At 36.0% G+C, this 19393-nt stretch overlaps 2 protein-coding genes across 2 annotated transcripts; one reads left to right on the top strand and one right to left on the bottom strand.

The window, feature by feature from the left end:
* Nucleotides 1-671: 671 nt before the first annotated feature.
* On the top strand, nt 672-7256 carry LOC140817380 (phosphoglucan, water dikinase, chloroplastic-like). Its single transcript, XM_073177036.1, has 19 exons — nt 672-1237; nt 1467-2091; nt 2194-2280; nt 2361-2492; nt 2731-2856; nt 2939-3117; nt 3368-3449; nt 3629-3796; nt 3867-3919; nt 3998-4206; nt 4296-4414; nt 4614-4684; nt 4781-4898; nt 4987-5073; nt 5203-5289; nt 5369-5445; nt 5583-5721; nt 5796-5910; nt 6124-7256. The coding sequence occupies exons 1-19, from the start codon at nt 996-998 to the stop codon at nt 7023-7025; spliced, it is 3618 nt and encodes a 1205-aa protein (XP_073033137.1). The 5' UTR covers nt 672-995; the 3' UTR covers nt 7026-7256.
* Nucleotides 7257-7267: 11 nt separating this feature from the next.
* LOC140817381 (auxin response factor 17-like) lies at nt 7268-10536 on the bottom strand. Its single transcript, XM_073177037.1, has 3 exons — nt 9499-10536; nt 7710-8462; nt 7268-7463 (listed from the first exon to the last, which is right to left on the bottom strand). The coding sequence occupies exons 1-2, from the start codon at nt 10462-10464 to the stop codon at nt 7764-7766; spliced, it is 1665 nt and encodes a 554-aa protein (XP_073033138.1). The 5' UTR covers nt 10465-10536; the 3' UTR covers nt 7268-7463; nt 7710-7763.
* Between the last annotated feature and the right edge of the window lie 8857 nt (nt 10537-19393).

Genomic DNA, 19393 nt, shown 5'->3' with positions numbered 1-19393 from the left:
TGAGTATTTACTTTCGTGCTTACATTTCTGCAATTATTCTCATTCTATCATTTGAGAATGAGCTAATGAGGTTTTGCCATGTGAGTATTGCATTCAGTACAGATCCAATAGTCATTATTGGTCTAAACATATGAAATCAATGATTGACCAATCTTACGAAAAAATCAATACTTTGACAATTAGATTTACCCTGAGAGAAGTCAAACTAAACCCGACAATGGAACTAATGTTCATAGCTAAGGGCTCTAGCTATGCAGGATCTACAGTCAAACATCAATTTATGGAACCTTGCCATCAAGCTAATTGTTGTGTAATGTCCATCCATTTGTTCTGTGCTTTATTACATTTGTGATTATTATAATAAATAATTGCGTTGCACTTTATCAACAAAAGAGACTCCAATTTTACTTTCACTAAAAATTTAAAATAATCTAATATAAGTGAGCAGATATCAAGTTAAATAATCCAAAATATATAGAAATAAATAATAATAGACATTAGAGTGGATAATTTATGTACAAAAATATATTGATGGCTGGCTCCTTTGGGCAGGGAGGGATGATAAAGAAAGGTCTAGAAAACAAGGGGAAAAAATCCAGTAAAAAAGGAAAACAAGAAATAATACAAAAAACGTGTGATAATTCACGGAATTATCCACATGTTAAGGAAAATTATCTAGAGCAGGAAAAAATCTGTTCTTGGGAAAAAAAATCTGGTCTTGAACTTCCTTTTTGTCAATCAAAGCCTCGATTCTTCTACAAGTCCCCAAGTTCTTTCGTGGGGATATTCACATGTACTTTAATAATTTAGCCATACTAGTGCTCCGTTAATTATCAATATCAACAAAAGCTTTCCTCCCTCCACGTGTTCGAGCGTAAAATTTTCCGCTTCCCAATCCAATCAAGATTTCCGATTCAGTCATCACTCACACACACACAGACACACACATATATATAGATAAATACAGCTAAAAGGTCGCAGATTTCTTGAAATTTATGTTGTTTCGACTTGCGGAAATGGACTGTCCTTGTGTGTTGCACAGCAAATTTCGTTCTTTACCTCGAAATATTGCATCATTAGATAGATTCCCTCAAATTTGTTCTTCGATTAACTTTCTTCGTCAGAAACCTTCAAGTTTCCTGCCGTTTAGAAGAAATTTTCGTTCATGCTCTATTAGACCCATCAACAGGAATTTTCTTAAACTGGCTGTCTCTGCTGTTTCTTCTGTTGAAACCAGGTAAAGTTTTTTTTGCTCTTGTCATTAATTGTGTATACTTAAATGTAGTACGCAAATATGTATTGAATCTGAGAACAAAGCAAGCCTTATTTCCTTCATGTCCCTAAAACTCAATCTCGTGATTAAAACTAAAGCAAAAAAATGTCGAGACTACTAGTTTTAAGATAATGTATTTTGGTTCTGTCGAAACTCCAAGTGGTGATTTTTTTGGCCTCTTCTGTGGATTTAGTGATGAAGAATTGAAGAGGGGAAATGAAACGGAAAATCATCTTAAAAGGTCTGGTGGTCACAAAGTTAAGCTAAAACTTAGGCTAGATCATCAAGTTGAATTTGGGGAACATATTGCAATTTTGGGGTCCGCCAAAGAATTAGGATTTTGGACGAAGATGGTGATGATGGACTGGACGGAAAATGGTTGGGTTTGTGATTTGGAACTAAAGATCAATGAAGAGCCCCTTGAATATAAGTTTGTGATAGTAGGAAATGATAAAGACTTGATCTGGGAAAACAGTGGTAACCGCATTCTAAAGCTGTCAGAAAGTGGAAGTTTCAGTATAAATTGTAAGTGGGACATGACAAACGAGCAAGTAAAAGTGCTACCTTTGGAGGAGGAATATGAAGAAACAATCGTGGAGGAAGAAAATGGAAATGGAAATGTTATCCCTGATGCACTAGAAGAGGTTGCTACACCAAGTGAATTTGTGGGGCAATGGCAAGGTAAGGATGTTTCGTTTGTGCGTTCAAAAGATCATTTGGATGCAGAAAAGAAGAGAAACTGGGACATCTCCGGGCTAGAAGGGGTTCCGTTGAAGCTAGTGGAAGGTGATCAGATTGCTCGGAACTGGTGGCGTAAGGTATTTTGAGCCTCTTAAAGCTTGTGAACTCTTTTGGAGTCTCATTTGGTCAATTTGTAGTTTCTGGTTGTGAGTATTATTTTCTGCATTTAATATTTCCAGCTTGAAGTCATACGAGAGCTCGTGGTTGAGAATATTGAGAATGGAAAGCGCTTGGAGGCTCTCATATATTCAGCAATTTATCTGAAGGTTTATTATTATTTTTTATCGAATTTGTCCCTCTAGGACGACTAGCTGTACCCTTGCCTGATCATATCGTTTTTATGTAGTGGATTAATACTGGTCAAATTGCTTGCTTTGAAGATGGTGGTCATCACCGGCCAAACAAGCATGCTGAGATTTCAAAACTTATATTTCGTGAATTAGAAAGAATTTCCGCCAGGAAAGATACTTCACCTCAGGTCTCCTTCTTTGTAATTTTAGAAGCAATTTAACTTTAACAAAAGTAATCTTACTGTTTAACTAATATAGATTTTTATCATTGTCTTTTGTCGGTTTTGCATGATAGTTATGGTTTCATATATCAGGATAAGTTAATATCACGTTGATAACTTATTTTACACTTCTTTTTTTCTCTTGGACTTTACTTGTTTATGTCATTGTTTGTCCGCATGGTTGTGGTGATCTTGTGATACACAGGAAACACTTGTTATCCGCAAGATTCATCCTTGTCTACCGTCTTTTAAGGCAGAATTCACAGCATCAGTTCCATTGACTAGAATAAGGGATATTGCTCATAGGAATGATATCCCACACGATCTTAAGGTAATTCACTGGAAATGCTCTTTTTATCATTTTTATCATGTGTTGAGAGTTTGAGCTTCTGACAATAAAACAAACATTTCAGCAAGAAATTAAGCACACGATACAAAACAAGCTTCACAGAAATGCTGGTCCTGAAGATTTAGTTGCCACAGAAGCAATGCTTGCAAGAATTACCAAGAAACCTGGAGAATATAGCGAACCATTCATTGAGCAATTCAAGATATTTCATCGAGAACTTAAAGATTTTTTCAATGCTGGAAAGTAAGACCCATTTTATTTTATAAATCACAGCCTATATCAATAAAGAAGTGTTGTATGGGATATTGCTCGTTTGGAGTGTTGTAGTGAATTATTCAGGCTCAAAATTAATTATTTTCTGTAACCTGGTGTTAACTTTTTGAATTTATGTTGTTATCATGTGTATATACAATATAATATTGATGTTTCTTGGATAGTAGAACTTTGGGTTAACCATCTTCTGATGTTTTGCTTGTGATTCATTTCATTGAAGTCTTGAAGAACAGCTGGAATCAATAAGAGATTCATTGAATCAGAGCTCAGCAGCTTTACCTTTGTTTCTAGAGTCAAAAAAGGTATTTCTTCTCAGCGATTTATGATATTTTAGTTTGATAGTTCCCCGTAACTAACATTGATGTGTTAAATGTGTTCAGCCAAAGTTATTTATTAATTATTAGTCTCATTATTAACATCTTTTGATTTGTTGCTTTAGGTATGTTCATTTACACCTCATTTTAAGAGAACATTTTTTCAGGTTTTGGATAATATGGAAGGAAGTGATAATATTGCAGAAAATGGATGGATAAGTGTGTTGATGAAAACGATACAAGCTATGGACAATCTTCGCGAAGAAATCATAAAGGGTCTCGAAAGTGGTCTTCGAAATGATGCTCCTGATGCTGCAATAGCAATGCGCCAAAAGGCAAATTTAACTTAGTTATTTCTCAATAATATCCGATGGGGGTGCTAATAGATGTGTTTGCACATTGCAGTGGCGTCTTTGTGAGATTGGACTCGAAGACTATGCCTTTATCCTTGTTAGCAGGTAGACCACTGCATTTTCAAATAAATATTAAGAATGTTAAGTTGGAATAATTATTTACTGTGTCTGGCTGTATGATAGGTTTCTAAATGCACTTGAAGCTAGGGGGGGAGCCATTTGGCTTGCGGAAAACATAGAGCAGAATAATGCTAATTCTTGGATTGATCCAATTGACGCTGTAGTCATCAGTATCCATCAGGTTGGCTTATCTGGATGGAAGCCTGAAGAATGCATAGCCATCGGAAATGAACTTCTGGCATGGCAAAAGACACTCCTTTTGGAAAACGATGGTATCTTGTTTCTTCATAAGAGTTCATAATATTTGTATGTTTTTAACCATACCAATTTTCTCTGCCATTGATCATGGTAACCGTATAAGGCATTGAGGATGGGAAGAGAATATGGGGATTGAGGCTTAAAGCTACGCTTGACAGAGCTAAGAGATTGACTGAAGAATATTCCGAGGAACTTCTTAAAATATTCCCTCAAAATGTGCAGGTAAATGAATGTTTTGGCATCTCATGAGCACTAATAATTCTTGTTTCTATTTAGCAAATAATTCCATATATTCATTTGAATATATATGTTTTGATGCCGTGAATCTAATAATAAATATATTCCTGGTTTCAAATCTTCAACCCTTGCTTGCCTTCTAAAATTCGGATTCTACTGTATATATGACTATTGGTTCTTGCAGATACTAGGAAAAGCATTAGGGATTCCTGAATATACAGTGAGGACATACGCCGAAGCCGAAATTCGTGCAAGGTACAATTCTCAAACTGAGTGCAGTTTAACACATTCCCGTCCTCTAAAAGAAACCCACAAAGTAAGCAAAGCCATCTAATTTTCAGTGGAAAACAGTGTGATATTTCAGGTTTCGAAATTCTGCAGTCTTCTTTTGAAGGCTGTAAGAAAGGTTCTTGGTTCTGAGGGCTGGGATATTCTTGTTCCTGGAGATGCGTTTGGAACTCTTGTCCAGGTACTATATCTCATGCCTAAAAATGCACCCCGGAGTATACGTGCACATGTGATTGTTAGGACTTACATATCGTTAAACTGCATCTCAGTTGGAGAACATTGAACCAGGATCAGTTCCATCAACTGTAAGAGGACCAGTTATTCTTGTGGTTAACAAAGCTGATGGAGATGAAGAGGTAAATTAATTGTTAAAAAAACAAATATCAAGATGATGTTCAGATAGATTACTGTTACATTTTTTGTTTAGGGAAAAAAAGATCACTGTTACATTTAAGATTAAGTTTTGCTGGCGACCAATTTGATAGGTTACATCTGTTGGGGCAAATGTTGCTGGTGTCATACTGATGCAGGAGCTGCCTCATCTGTCTCATCTTGGTGTTCGGGCTCGACAAGTAAGTCTGGGCCATCAGTTTTTTGTGTTTTTTTTTTTTTGAATGAGAATGGCATTCAAAGTTGGTTCTTTAACTACAGGAAAAGGTTGTATTTGTTACATGTGAAGATGATGAGAAAGTTGCTGATATCAAAATGCTGGATGGAAAATTTGTCAAGTAATATTTGGGATATATTCCAATAGAATTATAATTTCTACGGGCAATTCAATATATTTTTGGTCCACTCATGGCCTTTGGACAATCTTTTTCTATTGTGTTTTGTTTATTCTCCACAGCTTTATGTCTTTTTTCAGGTTAGAGGCATCAACAACTGGTGTCACTTTGACCCCATCTTTATCAGATAGCAGAAATGACAACATCACATTGGAAAAACGAACATCCACGGGAAACTGGACAGATAATAGTCATTCACTGCGAACAATCAAGTCCTTTGTAAGCCATCAGGTCTAACATGCAGCATTAGTTGTCTGGGATGTTTTCACTGATTTCTTGAAAACTTCATTCAGGGCCGACCAGCTGAAGCAGGCATTATACTGCTTGAAAATGCTGATCTACAAAGCTCAGGTGCAAAAGCTACAGCTTGTAGAAGCCTGGCTTCATTAGCAGTTGATTCGAACAAAGGTATATAACTTGTACTTGAGTTGTCTATTGGCATCTTTCATGAGAACTAAATCCGGGAAGGAGCTGCATGTATCAAGTGAAAAAATATTGAAATTTCATATGTAACAAGTTTCACCGCTCCAGTCGACTAAATTTCTGGGTTTGCTACCTGAACCTTTGGATATCCCATTGCCTCCGATAAACTAAAGATGCAATGTTCCCTTTAAATTACAGTGCACAATGAACAAGGAGTTCCAGCATCGTTTAAAGTCCCTGCTGGAGCAGTAATACCATTTGGTTCGATGGAATTGACTCTGGAAAACAGTGGATCGTTAGACACCTACAGATCCCTTCTTGAAAGAATAGAAACAGCAAAAATGGACAAAGAACTCGACAAACTCTGCAACGAATTACAGGAGCTTGTATCTTCTTTAAACCCTTCGAAAGCAATCATCGATGGGTTATCCCAAATATTCCCCACAACTGCCCGCTTAATAGTCCGTTCCAGTGCGAATGTGGAGGACTTAGCCGGAATGTCAGCTGCAGGACTTTATGAATCCATTCCGAACATCAGCCCTTTGAATCCAACCATATTTGGACATGCTGTCGCCCGTGTTTGGGCGTCATTGTACACACGCAGGGCAGTTCTAAGCCGCAGAGCTGCTGGCGTGCAACAGGCGGAGGCAGTGATGGCTGTTCTGGTCCAAGAAATTTTGTCTCCAGACCTGTCTTTTGTGCTACATACTCTTAGCCCTACAGACAAAGATCATAGTCTGGTGGAGGCTGAGATTGCTCCTGGTCTCGGGGAAACTCTGGCTTCAGGTACAAGAGGAACTCCCTGGCGTCTCTCATGCGGGAAGTTTGTTGGTTTGGTGCAGACATTGGCATTCGCCAATTTCAGCTCTGAGTTGGTGGTGGGAGGCAGCAGCCCTGCCGATGGAGAAGTTATGCAGTTAACAGTTGATTACAGCAAGAAACCCTTGACGGTGGACAGTGTTTATAGACAACAGCTCGGACAGCGACTCGGTGCCATTGGTCTCTTCCTGGAGCAGAAGTTTGGGGGTCCGCAGGATGTAGAAGGATGTTTGGTCGGAAAAGACATATATATTGTGCAGTCAAGACCTCAACCACGATAAAAGGGTGATTGCGTTTGGAAAGAGAAACACGTTGGTCAAATCATGTCAACATGCTACAAAGTTCGTGACTATCCATCGTTCATTACATTTTAGAATGACGGATACATTTTTTCTTTAAGATAGTTGATACATATATCTTAGTTATGTTTAAAATTTTTGCCACTCAAACTAACGTTTAAAGATGATCAATGCACAATAAGCGCTGCAATATAGAATGTCTATATTCAATCACATCACGTTCAAACAAAAATGTCAGATTAAATTGCACAACTCTGAGAATTATAATTCAAATGGCAACTATGTCAAGTAATCTGTAATGGGGGAAGTCTGAATCACGGTATTAGTAACCGAAACTAAACATTTACAAAAAGCATAGAGAATAATTTGCTTGTGCTGTTGAAAGAGTCAGATTTCCAGTCGAATTCCTGTGTCCAGTACCTGCATGCAGAAATTGTAAGCAAAGTACCATCAAATAAAAAATATCAGGTAGAAAATCACCTTTAGAAAAAGAAAAATGGAGATCAAGATTGCCTAGCAAGATCAAAGATCAGGTTCGTGAGAATGCAAAGCAAAAGACAAAGATAGAAACATGTATTTTTATCGAGTCTGCTCCACTTAACCATTACCCAGAAACTTATACTTCGAATTCTTCTAGTAGTATAAAAAAGGAATCCTTGGAGTTACCTGTACAGCTTTGAATTGCCATCAGAGAGTAGTTGATATAGAACATGCTTCTTTTTAAAGCTGAGCCTCTTTAGAATTGACAATCAGGCCTACAAACACTCCGCTGCTATTCTGTCTAGGAGAAGAATTTGGTTGGTTGCTGAAAATACTATTTTCTTGGTATTCACCATCTGTGCGACAACCCTCATTGCTCAAACCACATTCCACGGGCTTGGGTATCTGGATGAGCTTTCCAAACAACTGAAATGAACCACCACCAATTGGACTTGAAGAAGGACGCACCTGCTGTCCAGATGACCCAATGCCACATAATTGATCGCTGTTCTGACTACTTGATGATAAGTTGTCCAAAGGAAAGTTCTTAATGTTTGGAGCTGCAGAGACAGGTTTCGACTTTGAATCTGCACCATTTGTAAGTAGGTTGGTGAAAATCTGGAGGGAGTTATCACTCTCGGAGTTGGACAAACTGGATATACTACATTGATCTCGCCTGGCTCCCTGCATGCTGGCAGGAAAAAAAGAATGGTTGAACATGGACAAGTTCAGATTCTCTGCAGTTACATTAGTTATCTCTTTCATAGTGACATAACAATCTGTCCCTTCATTGGGTAGCTTCCCATGATGCTGCAGAACTTTCAATTTCTTATGATGAGGAAATGGAGAATGAAGCTGTGGCAAAGACAAAACATATTCAATTTGCCAAGGGTTCAATATGTTCATGTTCTGCAGATGTTGAGCTTCATCCCATGTGACCTACATAAGAAAATTAAAGAACTTCAGAACAAGAGGGTGGTAGAAAGCTTTTGAATGTTGCGTTTTCCTGCAGTATTCAAAAGTACTAGGATGACTTGATGAAGAACAGGAAAAAGAAATCATCAGCAAGAAGAAACAAACGCAGACATCATTCCACGCAACTTCGAAGTTTGGATCTCTTAGCATTTCCGATACATTGCCAATTTCTCAATTCCCATCATGATAACTGCTAGACATGCATTTGACAATTTGAGAACGACATTTTCTTCTAGTCCGAACATAAAGTCAATTTAAACACACAAGACCAAAACACACTGATTTTCATTTCGGGCAAAGCTTACAAAGCATCTTTGACTTTACAACCACAAAGCCAAATAAAAGAGCTTATAATTATTCTCGATTATATAGCATCTAACCAAATCAAACACTCGGCATCATTGCCTCAAACATAACAAAACAAACCAAAAACCGTGTTTCAATGAAACGCTCTGAATATTGCATCACTGCCTGTGCGCCTCCATCTTCTGATAACTGAAACAAATCCAATGTATTGCAATAACATGCAGCAGTTTTGAATTGCATAACATCGGTAACAGAAACAGATAGCCTATAAACCTTTCTTTCAATCTGTTCAACACATTTACCAACTCATGAACTTAATTTATAATGTTTTTACTTTATTATAGAAGGACTAGGACCAAAGAAATTTGGGGAAAAAGGGAAAAAAAAAACAAAAAATAGAGAACATAACATCGACCGGACAGCCCATAATCAACTCAAGCCAATACCGGAATTCAAAGACACATATATACAGCATCCAAAATCCAACATCCATGATGTGGAACTGTTCTAAACATCAAAACAATGCTTACTGTAGCTAACATTAAAACTCATTTGACTCACAAATTATAGCAAAAGAATCCAGAAAGGAAAAACATTTTTAACCTACTATTATGCAATCTCATAGTCAAGATAAATATCCACCCAAGAATGCCATATAAATTCTACATGCATGAACAGTTGCATCGTATCATACCTGAAGCATGCGCCAGGGAGAACCGCGCCATGGCCCGGCCTCCAGTGACGCGGCAGCCGTTATGGATCCCTGATACCATGTCATCCTCGACGAATCCTCCGTCTCTACTGCCATTTTTACCTGCATTCCCGGGCTCCAGCAAATCCGCAATGCATCTTCAACCCTCTCCGCGCTCACCACAAAATCAGGTAATCCAACCCTGGGATAATACACCACCTCGAATGCCGTTCCTTTGGCCGCATTCTCCATCGCCTCCATCGCCTCATCCTTGCTACCATTGGCAGCGTTTTCGGCAGAAGACCACGCGTTTTTGGTACCAAATCGAACAGCTCTCCTTACTCCAATGAAGAGCTCAGCAGTGGATTCTTTCCGCATAAAAACAGTGGAATCTCCGGCAACGAGGCGTTTGGCATTGACAAACTTGCTCCAACCAGTGGTTAACAAGTGGCGGCGTGGTGTGCCCCGATAGATGTGTCGAAACTCCCATGCATTGTTATTGGTGTCTTTCATCGTCAATTTTTGGACCGGGGGGTCAGCCTCGAAGTCGAGTGGTGGAAAAATCGATTCAGCGCAGTATCTCGGGACCGAAAATCCTCCGCCGTTATTCGCATCCGATGGAGTCAAAATCTTCGCAAACGAAACCACGACGTTTTGAAGGTCATCGCCGTTGCCGTTGTGATTCGCCACGCGTTGCACTTGGGGATGAAGTGGCTGGAGGAGAATTTTGGCGAAGACCTGGTCGGAGATATGGCTCGCGAGTAAACGAACAGATAGAACTTGGCAGAAAATCAATGGCCTCTTGAGAGGAATACTGGAATTCACGATGGCGGGAGAAGGGCACTGCTCGATATGGCCTTCGGGGAAGTAGTAAACGTAGGAGTGAAGGGAGGGGATTTGGACGGAGGCACCGGCAATTGCGCGCCAAACTCCAGCGTCGACCTCGGAGGCGGGGGAGGGTTTAGACATCGTCGGCGGTGGAGGCGTGTACGTATTTGTGTATGTATAGGTTACGTATAGAGGCGGGGACTGAAGAGCCAGGCAGAGTGAGGGGTGTGGGCCAAAGCGATGAATATTTAAAATGTTGCAAAAACACCCTCGCCTTTGTCTGGGAATTACGGGAATGTGTTAGACGACGTCATAACTGTCTTCTACATTTCCCACGCGCTTCTTCGCGCTTGGGCTACACCTACGCCCATCCAAATGTCCTACTTAGGAATGTCGTTAGTATTTGAAACAAGTGACCTATTGATTTGCGACTGAAATTATTTTCAAATTACTTAACTAATTTTATTTTATCATGAATTTGAGATTTATTTTTTAAAATCTTTATCATTTGTTTAGTTTTTGTATTAAATATATGTTTAAAGATCATTTTTAAATAAATTTTCTTAAAAGAAATGTCATAAATCAAGAAAAAATGTTTAATCATATCATGTCATATCATGTCATAAAAATATGTTATATCTTTGTGCGCGGCGTAGCATAAGGTCTAGCTGTTGTTGGTTGGCTGAGTCATCATGATTTACCTCCTCTCACAATCCTGTCGGGCCAGGGATGAAGAACGCCTAAGGTGAGCGATTTCACCTTTTGGAGCAATAAAAATATGTTATATAATTTATTTCTCAGATAATAAAATTAATTTTCAATTAAATCAGATACGTATATATAATATTTGTAGTAATAAAATGTAAGCACAAAATAGAACAGAGAACATTGTTTTACAAGTTTGATTATCTCAAACAACATATTTTACTTAACTATATTAGATAATTTAATTTACACAAATATATTTTCTTTCTTTTATATATGATGATATATGAAATTATATTATTAAACACGATAAAATTATGTGTCAATATATTATCATATCTTTTTTTATGAACATCGTATTTATAAAAGAGCCGTAAAATGCACGTTTTGTATCACGTTTTGTTTCAAATAAGTTACACCAAAGTTCGACTTTTACAAAAGTATATTGCATATGCCCGATAATCAAATCACATCTTTTTCATAAATATAATATGATATCGTCTACACCGTTTTATAAGAAAAAAACAGTTTTTTATCTTGTATGCACTTTTTTTCTATTTTGGTTATATGTATAATCAAATGTCAATTTAATCATGCATATTTCAATTTTTGAAAATTTTAGTTTTTTTTAATCATGAGTGTTCATGTGGAACTACACATATTATCGTTAAATTAACATTACATTTGTGACACATCAGCGTTACGTTGAAAAAAACTAAAATTGTTAAAAATATATATAACAAAATAAAAATAAAATTTTACAATGTAAAAACTAAAATCGTAGAAAGACAAACATATAAGGAAAAAATCAATAAAAAAACAAATAATTTTCATTTTACAAAAACCTATGTTTCGTTTTTGTTTCACCTGATAAATCAACATGTACTCAAAACTATTACATATATCATTATATTTAATTAATTCTAACAATTTTAATATCAAATTGACATATATTATTCCTTTTTCAAAACAAAGACAATCGTAATGATCCATCGGAATACCATCAAATCTATTATAATTATTATAAATGAAATGTATTATATTCCGTCAACTCTTTTTGAAACATGTATTAATTTAAGAATAAAATAACTTGTAAAAAATAAACAAAGAGCGCGTGCATTGAACTTGCATGACCCTCACAACACGAGAATAAAAAAATGACATGTCAGTTGAATTGACAAGTAAGCCACACCTGCTCAGAGACAAGAAGCATGTCACATTTTTGTACTTTTCCATTATTATAATTTTAATATATAAATAAACGGGAAATTTGGCTTCAGTCCCCAGCCGCCTTTTTTCTTTGTTTTCAGTCCCTAGGTACTTTTTTAGTACCACATTTCCACATGAAGTGTACCACATTTCCACATGAAGTGTACCACATTTTGTATGAAATAGTACCACAATTTTGTGGGTAGGGAGTGAATGCAAAGAAATATTATGATTGGGGATTTTTAAATAACTTCCCCAATAAATAAATATATAATAGATTATACTTAAAAAAACACTATTAATAAATAAATACAATGACAAATTAATAATTTATCTGAGATTATATTTTTTCTTCTCGTATGGTTTTGTGTCGTGCATACATCTAAAATAAACCATATTCATTCATATAACCCAAGACAAGTCTGTTAATTAAGAAGAAAATAAAAACTGCAACACTATCCTCTTATTTTTTATGCTAAGAGTATTACTTTTTATTGTGAATATGAGTAAGATTGATCCGTATCACAGATTAAGATCTATGATACGGTCTCACATGAGATTCACTCGAGAAAGGGATACACGCGATCTCTCGCACAAATTCTAGCCAATTTCATGCACATAATTTTCATAACTTTAATCAACTATTTTCAAAGTTTTCATTCTAGATTTCATTAGTTCAAGTTCTTTTCTTTCAGATTTCAACAACGTTATTTGTTTTATTTTAATATTTTGTGAATTCATACATTTGATTGAAAATATAGATCATGTTAGGAGTTTATCTCTTAATTTCCAATAGTGTTTATTTAGTTTTCTTTGTTTACGACGTCATATTGTTTAGAAAATTACAACCGACGGTCAAATTTTGTTTTCTAATTATCAAGTTACATGTTCAATTTCATCTTAGGTCTTTTTTATTTTTTCTTTTCTATTTATTTTTTTAATTTTATATCAAAATTGTTGTTATTTATTATAATTATATTTTGATCTTTGAATATAAAATAAAAAATACTATGTCGTACTTAAGTGAACTAGTTTTGAAAAGAAAAAGCCCTTTTTGAGACCGTAAGCCCGGCCCACCTCATTTTTCTAAAGCACTCCATCCAAGTCGTTCGACGAGAGAACAGAAGTCTCTGAAATTGAAGGATTATGGCGCAATCGTACTCATCCCAATCGATGATCCAGCACGTCAAACCAGGTAGATACGGCGATACATGTTGATTTTGTTCTGTTTTGAATTTTGATAGGATTTAATTGAAATTTCTCCCAAATTTATTCGAGAAGGGCAGAATATAAAACGCAAATTGATTTTTTGAGGAAAAAATTTGATTTTATGTTCATATAAAACGTGAGGGATCAATGGAAATGGCTTCAATTGGATGGGATTCTAATTTTGCAGAGATTAATCTAACGGATCTGGACTTGTTGTATCTCCGTGAGGTACGTATTCCTTGCTTTCTATTCCATGTAATTCGATCATCCGGATGATGATCTCTTATGTTTTTCCTCTGCGGTCGAGATGCAGAATTGGCGAAAGAAGAGTCTGCTGCAAATTTCTTACTAAATTGTTGTTAGAGACATTTGTCGGAATTGAGACACTGTTGTATCAATTGTGCATACATTACGTTTGGGCATGACCTTCGAAAAATAAACTTTGTTTTAAATTTTTGGACAGAGGTGCGATAAATATCAAGACAAAATTGGTGTGTATGCCCTCCTGCATGGGTGACAGAGTTTGATGTTGAGAGGGAACACGTCAGGGATGCGGCAAAACTAGCTTTACATGTCTACAATCGGAAAGAAGTTAGACAATTATTTAATATCATCAACAGTTTTGATTATTGAATGGGCATAATAATTTTGTTTGCATGTTTTTGGGTTCGTTTCAGCAAAAGAATTTCAATCTCGAGAAGGTTTCCAAACTCAACTATATAGGTGCATATTTATGCATGACATTCAGGGCAAAGAATGCTGAGACTGAAGAGTGCTGTCTTTTTCGAGGTGTTGTTGATGGATTGAGTGATACTGTATATCTGTCTGAGATCAAGGTACCGTCCTCATTTTGACCCAATCAATTTAATTGATCGGGTGATACTGTAAATCTTTCTGAGATCAAGGTATCGTCCCATTTTTACCCAATCAATTTTTATTGCCCTGTTAGTTGAGTTCGTGCTATCCTTGTTCTTGGTTATCTGAATGTTCAATGGTATGTGTTTTGTTGACGGTGATGCCGAACGAATTTACAATCCTGAACACTCCATTTTCAGTATAGGTGCTAGGTTTGCAGATTAGAACCAAGGTATAGGGAACATAAAAGACAAAGCAGAGATATGGTTCTCGCTGGTCAGCGAGTTCTAAATATTGGCATAAAATCGAGTGAGATGCTTGTGGTAGGTTGTTTCCAAGTAAATGCTTGGAGATTATTTGAGCTGTGTGTTGATGTGTAATATTAGAGTGAGGTAACACTCGAGCATGAGCGGAACCTTTTACCAAGCTTGAAACAAATATCAAAGTCGTGATTTGGAGTAAATTTTAATTAGGCGGAAGAGGGGTATAATTGCATAATGAAAGGCTAAACCATTTATCATTTTTCATCTTTTTGTGTGCACAAGGAACTTGGAAGATGATTTTTCTGTTATGTCTTTCAGAAACCCGATGGCATTGCGATTCTGAGCGACCTTGCAAATCAGGTTGAGGCATTATCTGTGAGCAAGGAAGATCACTGCCCTTACACATGGTACGATGCATCCACAAAATCGCACTTTGACATGTTTCATGCTTCACCGTTGGTCATCCATTGAGTATCTGTGATGTCTAACTTTAAAGTTGTCTGTCTTGTTTGGAATGGCATCAGTCCTATCTAATATCTGTTACTGTGTTATGGGATTAATTGGACCATTCCTATGTTATGTGAATGATTGGATCCTGATAATCTGAAAGGTTTTATGTTTTTGTCGGAAAATTTGAGTAGTGAGGATTGGGATGGGATGGTTGGGAAAAGTTGAATGTGCTGCTGATATTAATTTAGTGATGTGCCACGATAAAACTAGCTTAGATATTCAATGGATATTTCTTTGTCAATATAAATGGTTTCTTTTGTTTCAATAAATTTTTGGTGTATTATTGAACATCCCAATTTTTTAGCTGATACATATTTTTAATTTTTGGGAGTCCCTTTATGCTTGTGCAGGGAACATGCAACGATCGAAAAAGATCTCGGAGGTGACTCTGTCGTCGGTTTTTTGTATAACTATGTTTGATGTTTATGCAGTGTAAATGTTGGGTTTATGGCCAGTTCCGATGTTGCTTGCATAGGGGAGCTAGTTTGAATGAAATTACTACTGTTACATAGAATAGTTTCAAATTCATGTGGTTTTGGTGATAACGAGTTTCAATTTCAGTGTTATTTTGGGAGATTAGGCTTTGAAGTAATTGAGTTCTGCAATATATCGTGTGTTTTTATCTATTTACTTCCTCAAAGCCGAAGAATAAATAAAAATTTCACAAATTTTAAGCAATTCAATTTTAAAACGATTGTTTACGGATGGGTTTTTTGAATCCCCAATTAAATGTATTCAACTAAATTCTTTTGTATTTTATGTGAACAGTATTATATATATATATCTATATATATATATATATATTTATATACAGCTACGCAAGGTTTTCAGCCTATATATCATGCTCAAATGATCGATTTTTCTAATGTCTCATCATGCTTCCATATGATAAATTGAACAGTTTATCTCTTTGACCAGAATGTCGTCGGATTATATCCATCGAGTTTTACAGACTGTTCCTCACAGTCTAACCATACAATCGCAACCGATGGTTTCTGACGCAAATTTCTCCAACAACACTTAGCACAACCATGTTTCGTTTCCTACCTCATGATGTATAGTAAAGTAGTTCAATTTGAAACTAATACATGAGAGGGGTAAAAGCCTTGATCTTTTTATTCAAACATACAAACTATTATTACATAGTAACCTCCTGTAGAAGAGAAGAAACTTGTTTAACTACTTAAAGTAGACTAAGTAAAAACACACATAAACTAGAAAGAAAATATTACAATGTTTTGAAAGAAAATGAAGAGGTTGAGTGATGCCTTCATCTTCCTTCTGTCTTGGTATTTATAGAAGTCTTTTGTGGATATGAATTCATGACTTCAAGACTTGCCTTAGCTTTTCTTTAATGTCTTCCAGCTGTGTTTGACATTATCTCTTGAGTGGGTTGAGTGGGTGGTTGAATGGTCTTTTCACTTTTCTTGAGTTGTCTTTTTCTAGAATATTAATCTAGAAATAGCTTGTTCTTCCGCTTTTATCTCCTGGCATAAACAGTAGATATGTGTCTGTATCATATCAGCTGAGATCTCATTCCCTGCTTCTTTTAATAGTTTGTAGAGATCTTTGAAAATCATCAGCTGCTTTCTTACTACCTTAAAAAATGTAGAATACATTTTCTTTGGTTCCAAATTTCGTTTTAAATATTGTGTGTTTTTTTGTTCTCATTTACTCTTTATTTATAGGTGTATTTGGGTCCAAGTTCTCTTGGTCATTTAGCGGGTTAATCACATGCCCACTAACTCTTGTCGGGGAATCTTTAACTTTTGTTATCCCCAAAGAAAAGTGATGGTAGGTACATGTCCAATTATTTTTGTCGGAGAATCTTAAACTTTGGTGTCCCCGAGGAAAACGTGCATGGTTGCGGTCCTTCACTACTTGGTCCTGTCTCTGCAAGATGCTTCCTGTCTGACCGATGTCTGAAGCCCTTGCCAAATTCTGGATCCTTTTGATTTGGACATTCTGGGCTGATCTGTTCTTACCATCTTCCCACATGAGCCATGTTGCAGAATTTTCGACGAGTTTCTTTACTCTTCGGCAGTTTGCTATTCTACAAAAGATTTTTTCCTTTTCAAATAAATCTTCTGCAAAACTTGTTGTTTTCATGTCATTGTATTTAACACTAATTATCCGTTTAATGAATTATGATAAAATTTAAACGAAAAATTGAGTTTGTCCATCTCGGTTAGACAGACTCATAACCCATGCTCTTCTGGTAGAAATGTCGTCTTCAGTTATTGAAGCAACAAGAGGTGTTTCTTCTGTCGGAGGATCTTTGATGAATTTTTGAACATTCATATCTGGCCTCCTTAACTTGATGAAATGAAAGGTTTCGTGATAGCCTTTTCCTGCTGGTTCTGGTGCTGTACTAAAGAAGTATAACTCCATAATATCTCATCTGGACAAATAGTCGTTATTTGCCCATATTTCATGAACCGCTTCCTCAATCCATTTAGGTAGTCTTGAAATTTCAGGGAAGCTAGATGATGCAGTATAAACCGAGGCAAGAGCCCCGAATTCATATCATGTTTTTGCTTCTTTTGGATATGAATTTAGTTTCATCCATACCCTAGGATATTTTCCCGAAACATTAACCCTAATTGTGACGGGGTTAATGCTTTCTCTTGTTTTTAATTTCTCCCACATTTGTTGATAAATCTGAAATGGAGAAATTGTAACTTCATTATTATCAACCTTAAATTTTCCCTTGTCCGTATTAGGTCTAAGGTTGATGTATCTCTCTTCGATCTCCGAGGTGAAGGGTTGACTTGAAGACTCGAGATTTAAATCGGGAGCTTCAATTTTTGTTTCAGCCGACTTATCTGGAGATTGATCCCGACATTAACACTTGTGCTAGGGGTATTTGAATCCCCTGCTCCAGGTATAGAGTCATGTACTCGAAAACTCTCTATTTGGAAAAACCAGTGGCTTCTTTTGTGGTACATAATACATCATATTGGCATAATTTTGTACCATTTTTTGAATTTCCTTAAGATTTCCGGAGAGTTTAGAGGAATCCGATACTATTTCTAGGAACCTGTTATTTTGAATCATAAGTTTACCTTAGGACTTTAATAAGTTACTTCTTGATATCTAACATTGGTTAGATATTTCTGTTTCAAATATTCCAGAGTTCTGGAATAAATCATGTAAATAATTAATCTCGAATCTGAGTTCGGATTCATGTTAATTGAGAAAATTCTCCTCCTCAAATATTTAATTACATAATAATAATAAATTTGTATGTTTGAAATAATTTTAACTCGGTTCTGATACCATTTAAGTTCAATACCCCAACTCAGAGCTCCGACTTTCGGATAAGGAGATGAGAGATCAAGTGATCAATCACAAGGTGACACACTTAAGGGTACCTATCAGTTTGCTAACCTCAAACTCTCTAACAGAGCTGAGTTCGTCCCCTACGGAGAGTCGCGCTTCGTGTCAGATCACACGATAGAGGCTCGGGGCTCTTTATAAGCTCTGATACCATTTACGACCCAGTAAAATCAATCATTAAAATTAACACATATAAGGGTAATATTGTCTTTTTAATGGTTTAGGGGGTTTAAATAAAATTTTTTGGGTGTAGAGAGTTTTGATAAAGTTGAAGTTGTGTTTGGGGATTTATTTACAAATTATCCATTTTAAAAAATACCCCCATTAATTCGTAAATTTCTACACTGAAAAAAAATTATTATCGCACATTCACTCATATATAAAATTATCTAAATTTAGTCCAAAATCTAAAATCACATCAATAGGTGTTCAAGAACAATTATCAAATATTAATTATTTTATAAAAACATAATAAATAGTTTTAAATCTAAAACTAAATTAACACATAAATATAAAGTATTTCAAATATTTTCGATATCTTAAATAAATATAATCACCATTTTAAAAATAAACTCAAATTGCAAATGATTGTTTTTTCTATATTTTAGCCATTCCAAAACAAAGACAAGAAGATCAGATTCCATCGGTTCTTTACTCATAATCCCGAACCTTTTTTCTAAAAAATATATATATATATATATATATATATATATATATATATATATATATATGTAGATATTTTTCTCTTCCGGACGGGTATTATCCGATGGGTCGGGTCGGGTAACGTTATGGAACCCGAATGACAGCCGTACGGAAAAATATAAATAGTGACTGGAGAAGTGAAAAGCAAATTTCAAATATTCTGCCCCAGAATGCAACCCGCAGGAGTTTTTTCCCAGGCATTTGAAAATTGCTTTGAAGCAGAAACTTGTTTTTCCGAATTACGTTATTTGAAGAAATCTTGAGCGATGCCACATTTC

This window comes from Primulina eburnea, chromosome 16 (assembly GCF_022965805.1).
Source record: "Primulina eburnea isolate SZY01 chromosome 16, ASM2296580v1, whole genome shotgun sequence".
NCBI lineage: Eukaryota > Viridiplantae > Streptophyta > Magnoliopsida > Lamiales > Gesneriaceae > Primulina > Primulina eburnea.
The sequence above is the reverse complement of the archived record's forward strand: the minus strand, read 5'-3'. Positions and strand labels throughout refer to the sequence as shown.